Source organism: Moschus berezovskii, chromosome 14, assembly GCF_049115385.1.
Source record: "Moschus berezovskii isolate FMDL1 chromosome 14, NW_MosBer_1.0, whole genome shotgun sequence".
Classification (NCBI taxonomy): domain Eukaryota; kingdom Metazoa; phylum Chordata; class Mammalia; order Artiodactyla; family Moschidae; genus Moschus; species Moschus berezovskii.
In genome coordinates this window covers 81,922,965-81,929,187 of record NC_142473.1, presented here as the reverse complement: position 1 = coordinate 81,929,187, position 6,223 = coordinate 81,922,965, and the positions used below count along the sequence as shown (strand labels likewise).

Here is a 6,223-nt window from a genome sequence, read left to right as displayed (position 1 = left end):
CCCGACCTCTCCGCGCTTCTCCGCCGGCCCCGCCCCCGGAAGTGACGACACCCGCCCGGGCTTGCCGGTGTCCCGTCGGGCCTCGCGGCGGCGCGGGAAGATGGCGGCGGCGGGAGCCGTGGAACGCAGCTTCGTGGAGCTCGGCGGCGCGGAGCGCGAAAGGCCGAGGCACTTTCGGGAGTTCACCGTTTGCGGCATCGGTACGGCAGCATCCCAGCAGAGCGCGATCCGCACCTTCCCCGCGGGCCTCTCCCGTGCATTCCTCAATCCCTAGCGCCCCCGTTACCCTTCGGAGCCCCCATGCCTGTGAGCACAGGAATCAGAGCTACCGTAGTGTCCTGCTTCCTCCTCCTTCCTTCCCTTCCATCCTGTATGGACTGTCAGTCCGTCCCCCTCTGCTTTCTCAGCGACCTCAGCCCCTGTCATCTCCAGACAACCACGTGTGCAGGCTGACCACTCACCTTTTGCAGGAACTGCGAATACAGCGGCCGGAGCCGTGAAATACGGTGAGAGCGCGGGAGGCTTCTACTATGTGGAAAGTGGCAAGTTGTTCTCCGTCACCAGAAACAGATTCATTCATTGGTGAGTGCTGTGTTTGGCAAACCCTCTGGAAGGTCGTGTCGTTCGGCGGCTGAATTTTCGTGGCTGGCCCTAAGGTGTCATTCATTTTCCGAAGTGGTTGTAGGCAGGAAAAGAAAAAAAGACTGCATTCTATTTACGGCTTAATCAGTGGAGAATTAAGGAGACCAGCGTTCTGGAAGCGGAGAAGGCAATGGCAACCCACTCCAGTACTCTTGCCTGGAAAATCCCATGGGCGGAGGAGCCTCGTAGGCTGCAGTCCGTGGGGTCGCAGAGTCGGAGACGACTGAAGCGACTTAGCAGCAGCAGCTGCAGAGTTCTGGAAGAGGTACCCTCCCAGGCAACGCTAAAAGCAGAAGAAATGTAGCATAGGGGCTGAAGCCCCAGAGACCAGTTTTTCAGTATGAACCCTTCATGTGTTTGTAGTTCTTTATATCCATTCTACGAATGAAGCTTCCTTCATTCTATGAATGTGTTTGAGCCTTTACTGGTCAGGCACTGCTGGGTGTCCTCGGGACAAAATGACTAACAAAAACAATCACCGTTTTCATCATGGGAGGTGTGGCAGTGTAAGAGAAGTGGACCCATCTTTCCTGGGGCAGTTTGGAGAAGGAAAAAGGCATTAAGCTAGTGTTCCTACATAGGTATATAAATACAGATTTTTCATTCTTGCCTCAGAGGAGAAGAATAGGGCTTTGAGAGGCTAATGGGAAGACCAAGTAGCATTACTGAGGCTGGAAAGGCCTAAAGTAAGTCACATTTAACCTGAGATTGGAGGGCTGAAAGGTTAGCCAGGCAAGGTGTTGTGGGAGAGGGCAGTTGAGCAAGTGGGATCACTATCTCCAAAATCCATGAGGTAAAAAGAATTCGACAGGTTTGAGGAACTGACTAAAGATCTATGCGGCTTAACTGCAAATGGGCAAAACGGATAAGGCCGTGAGAGATGCTGGGACAGGTAGCTGGGCTGGACTCGTCGTGAAGGACCTCAGGCTGTGCTCGGTCTTTGTTCCCGTGCCCGGGCTTCTCCTTACAGCAGTTTCTCTCGTTGCAGAGCACAGGCTCTAGAGCATGGGCTTAGTTACTGCAGAGCATGTGGAACCTTCCTCGGCCAGGGATCGAACTTGTATCCCGAGAGTTCGCAAGCAGATTCTTAACCACTAGACTACCAGGGAAGCCCCAGGATTGTGAATTTTATCCTGAGTATATTGAGCAGTCACTGAAAGCCTATAGTGGAGAAATAACTCCAGAAAGAATGAAAGGATGGAGCCAAAGCAAAACCAATACCCGGTTGTAGATGTGACTGGTGATAGAAGCAAGGTCCGATGCTGTAAAGAGAAATATTGCATAGGAACCTGGAATGTTAAGTCCATGAATCAAGGCAAATTGGAAGGGGTCAAACAGGAGATTGCAAGAGTGAACGTAGACATTCTAGGAATCAGTGAAGGAGATCAATCCTGGGTGTTCATTGGAAGGACATGCTAAAACTGAAACTCCAATACTTTGGCCACCTCATGGGACGAGTTGACTCACTGGAAAAGACTCTGATGCTGGGAGGGATTGGGGGCAGGAGGAGACGGGGACAACAGAGAATGAGATGGCTGGATGGCATCACTGACTCGATGGACATGAGTTTGAGTGAACTCCGGGAGTTGGTGATGGACAGGGAGACCTGGCGTGCTGTGATTCCTGGGGTCGCAAAGAGTCGGACACGACTGAGCTACTGAACCGAACATGATCAAAATCACATTTTAAAATAATCAGTCTACTTTGTATAAAGTAGGTTTGGGGTGGATGGGTAAAATACAAAAGAACAGTTTGCTTTTATGATGGACCAAGTAAGACATGTCAGTGACTCAGCTGTGGGAGTGGCTAGAAAAACAGAAATAGATGGATTCAAGATATACTTAGAGGGTAGCTTCATTAGGACCAGGTGATAGACTGACTATGGGATAAAGGATGGTGAGGGAAAAGGAGGGAGTAAGGACAAGTTCCTGTCTTTTGGTGTGACTGACCAGATACCCTGCAGAAGGATTGCCATCTGTTTTGGACAGATGTTAAGTAATTCTTTTAGAGATGCTATTAAAGTGTCTGCGTAGTTGCTCTTTGACAGTGTCAAGTAGGCATTGAAATTTATAGGCTCAGAAGAAAGACCTATGTTAGAGGTGCAAATCTCATTGATTTCAGAAATATTTTTGCGTGCCTAGTATGTTCCAACGCTAGTGCTAAAGAATCCACCTGCCAGTACAGGGGACATAAGAGATGTGAGTTCGATCCTTAGGTCAGGAAAATCCCCTAGAGGAGGGCATGGCAACCCACTGCAATATTCTTGCCTGGAGAATCCCATGGACACAGGATCCTGGCAAGTTATGCAGGGCTTTGGGTTGCAAAGAGTCAGACTGTAGTGACTTTGCACACACACAATGTGTTCCAGTGAATGTTTAGGGACTGGGAACAAAGCAGACAGTCCTTGCTCTCAGAGGGAGCTGATCAACAACAGTAACCCCAGAAAACAATAGTTCTTGAGGTGATGTGTGGGATGGAGAACAGGGGAGGGAGAAGGGGAATTACTATGTTTAATGTCTCACATGGGGCAGTTGGGCAAGACCCAGTGACAAGTTAACATTTGAGCAGGGAAAAGAAGGGTACCCACAGGATGAGATTTCAGGTGGAGCCTTCAAAGAAAAAGGGCAACAATCCTGAGACAGGAGCTTGTGTGTTGTTTTCAAAGAATGGCAAACGGCCAGAAATCTGCCTCTTGGGAGAATGAAGGATAAGGGAATAAGGTATCCAAGGGGCAGATTAGGGCTGTGTCAGTTATTTCAAGGCTGTGACTTTCACTTTGAGTGAGAGGAGGGTTTTAAGTGAAGAAATATTATGAATAACAGTGTTTGTAAAAGATTGCTTGTCTGCTGTGTTGAGAACAAAGTATAGTAGGAAGGGGTGGGAGCAGGGAGACCAATCAGAGGTTGGTGCCACAATCCACACAAAAGACGACGGTGGCTTAAAATGAGTTTGGGATTGTCAGAGGCTGTGGGAAATGTTCTAATAGTGGATGTGTTTTAAAGGTGACTTTGTTAGAACTTAATATCGGATCAGATGTAGGGTATATAGAAAGAAAAAATTCAAGGGTAAACCCCAGATTTTTGGCTTGAGCAACTGGAAGTTATAGAGATGCCATCTATAGAAAGTGCAGGTGAAACAGATGTTTTTTCTGGTTTGCTGGGTCCAGGAGTTCTGTTTCGGACAGGTGTCGTTTGAGATCCCTGATATACAAGTGCAAGTTTGAGGCCGTAGTCAGGAGGTGAGTGGAGAGTATGGGCTGAATAAGATACGGATTTAGAAATTATTGTCAAAGCTGTTAAACCAAAGGCGATCACCTATAGCAGCGGTCCGCAAGCTTCTTGGCACCAAGGACCAGTTTCACTGAAGACAGTTTTTCCACCGACCTGGGGTGGGGGACTGGCTTCAGAACGATTCAGGCGCGTTACATCTGCTGTGCCCTTGGTTTCTGTGACCTCAGCTCCGGCGTTCGATCCCAGAGGCGGAAGACCGCTGACAGAGGAGACTCGGGTAGTGCGGCAGATGAGATGACTGGTTAGGACACTCCCGGCACGGCGCTTTCTGTGGCTCCGAAGCTACCACAGGGCAGAGCTGTACGGGAGGAGGCGTCCACCCTGCTTCCTAGCCGGAGGAAGCTCTAGAAGGGAAACACCCACATTTATAAGATCACTGTAGTTCAATGCTATAGTAATTACATGTAGAGGCCACATTACGCTCTAAGGTGTGAGTGTATGGTGTGAATTTTAATCCTAGTGGAGTTTAATTGAATTGATTATTGTTCTAAAGGTTTCCCAGCTGGCGCTAGATGAGTAAAGAATCTGTCTGCCAGTGGGGGAGGCAAAACAGACCTGGGTTCAATCCCTGGGTCGAGAAGATCCCCCTGGAGGAGGCCATGGCAACCCACTCCAGTATTCTTGCCTGGAGAATCCCGTGGACAGAGGAGCCTGGAGGGCTGCAGTCCATAGGGTTGCAAAGAGTCTGAACTAACTGAAGCGACTTAACACTGTGTTCTAAATGTACTATCAAGTTTGGAAATGTCTCTGTTTAACAGAGAAACATATAATAATAGTTGAATTGTATATAATACTGTGTTTTGTAGCCTATACAATGTGGTTTGGAATGTCAGAATTGATTTGAGTTTGCTTATCCAAAATTTTTGAATTCGAGAGTTCACCTGAAAACTATTGTCATACATTTCCATGCAGCAGTCAGAAAGAAAAGTGTAAACTTTTTTTTTGTTTGTTTTGTACAAATGTCTCTTTTTAATAGGAAAACCTCTGGAGATACATTGGAGCTGGTGGAAGAGTCATTGGACATAAATCTGTTGAATAATGCAGTTCGCCTCAGATTCCAAAGCTGCGTCCTTCTGCCCGGAGGAGTTCATGTGTCTGAGACTCAGAATCATGTGATAATCTTGATATTAACCAATCAGACAGTGCATAGGTTGCTTTTACCACACCCTTCCCGGATGTATAGGAGTGTAAGTTGGTTAAGCATAATGTTCCTTATTTCTCAAGTTCAGTTCAGTCGCTCAGTCGTGTCCGACTCTCTGCGACCCCATGAATCACAGCACGCCAGGCCTCCCTGTCCATCACCAACTCCCGGAGTTCACTCAAACTCATGTCCATCGAGTTAGTGATGCCATCCAGCCATCTCATTCTCTGTTGTCCCCTTCTCCTCCCGCCCCCAACCTTTCCCAGCATCAAAGTCTTTTCCAGTGAGTCAGCTCGTCGCATGAGGTGGCCAAAGTATTGGAGTTTCACAAGTTACTCGGTCACAAATTTAGTGTTAGAGCAGTGTGCTTTGGAATTGAGGAAAGGATGGATTCCTTGCTAGCCCTAACCAAGCATACTTCCATGTTGTTATTGTTGCTGGGTTGCTAAGTGGAATTGAGGAAAGGATGGATTCCTTGCTAGCCCTAACCAAGCATACTTCCATGTTGTTATTATTGCTGGGTTGCTAAGTCGTGATCGGCTCTTTTGCGACCCTGTGGAATATAGACCACCAGGCTCCTCTCTCTGTGGAATTGCCCAGGCAGGAATAGTGGAGCGTGTTGCCATTTCCACCTCCAGGGGATCTTCTCCACCCAGGGATCAACCCCCCATCTCCTGCATTGCAGGCAGATTCTTTACCGAGGAGTCACTGGGGAACCCTCATACTTTCCTAGTTACTATTTAAAATGATCAAATACATTTTAAGTTGCAAACATAGTTTCATTAAAAAGAACAGCTTCCTTTTTCAACTCAACAATTTTTTACTTTAAAAGCATTGATAGCAGTTGGGAGGAACTGAGCAAAATCTAGTTTATTTTGTGTTTAACAGATTTTTCTTTTTCATTTCTCCACAGGAGTTGGCAATCGAAAGTCAGATGCAGTCAATATTCACTGACATTGGAAAAGTTGATTTCAGGGATCCTTGCAACTATCAGTTAATTCCGTCAGTACCTGGCATCTCCCCTAGTTCTACCACCTCAGCAGCCTGGCTGAGCAATGATGGGGAGGCTCTGTTTGCTCTGCCATCTGCCTCTGGGGGAATCTTTGTTCTTAAACTACCTCCTTATGATGTACCTGGTAAGAACGGGAGT

The 6,223-nt window shown here is 47.5% G+C and overlaps 1 protein-coding gene across 1 annotated transcript in view; it reads left to right on the top strand.

The window, feature by feature from the left end:
- The first annotated feature begins 45 nt into the window (after positions 1-45).
- NUP160 (nucleoporin 160) overlaps positions 46-6,223 on the top strand; it is a 45,963-nt gene continuing 39,785 nt past the window's right edge. The window contains exons 1-4 of the mRNA XM_055424124.2: positions 46-200; positions 471-582; positions 4,909-5,119; positions 5,987-6,209. Of these exons, the coding sequence (XP_055280099.2) occupies positions 101-200; positions 471-582; positions 4,909-5,119; positions 5,987-6,209 (646 nt within the window). The 5' untranslated portion in view covers positions 46-100. The remainder of the gene's footprint in view (positions 201-470; positions 583-4,908; positions 5,120-5,986; positions 6,210-6,223) is intronic.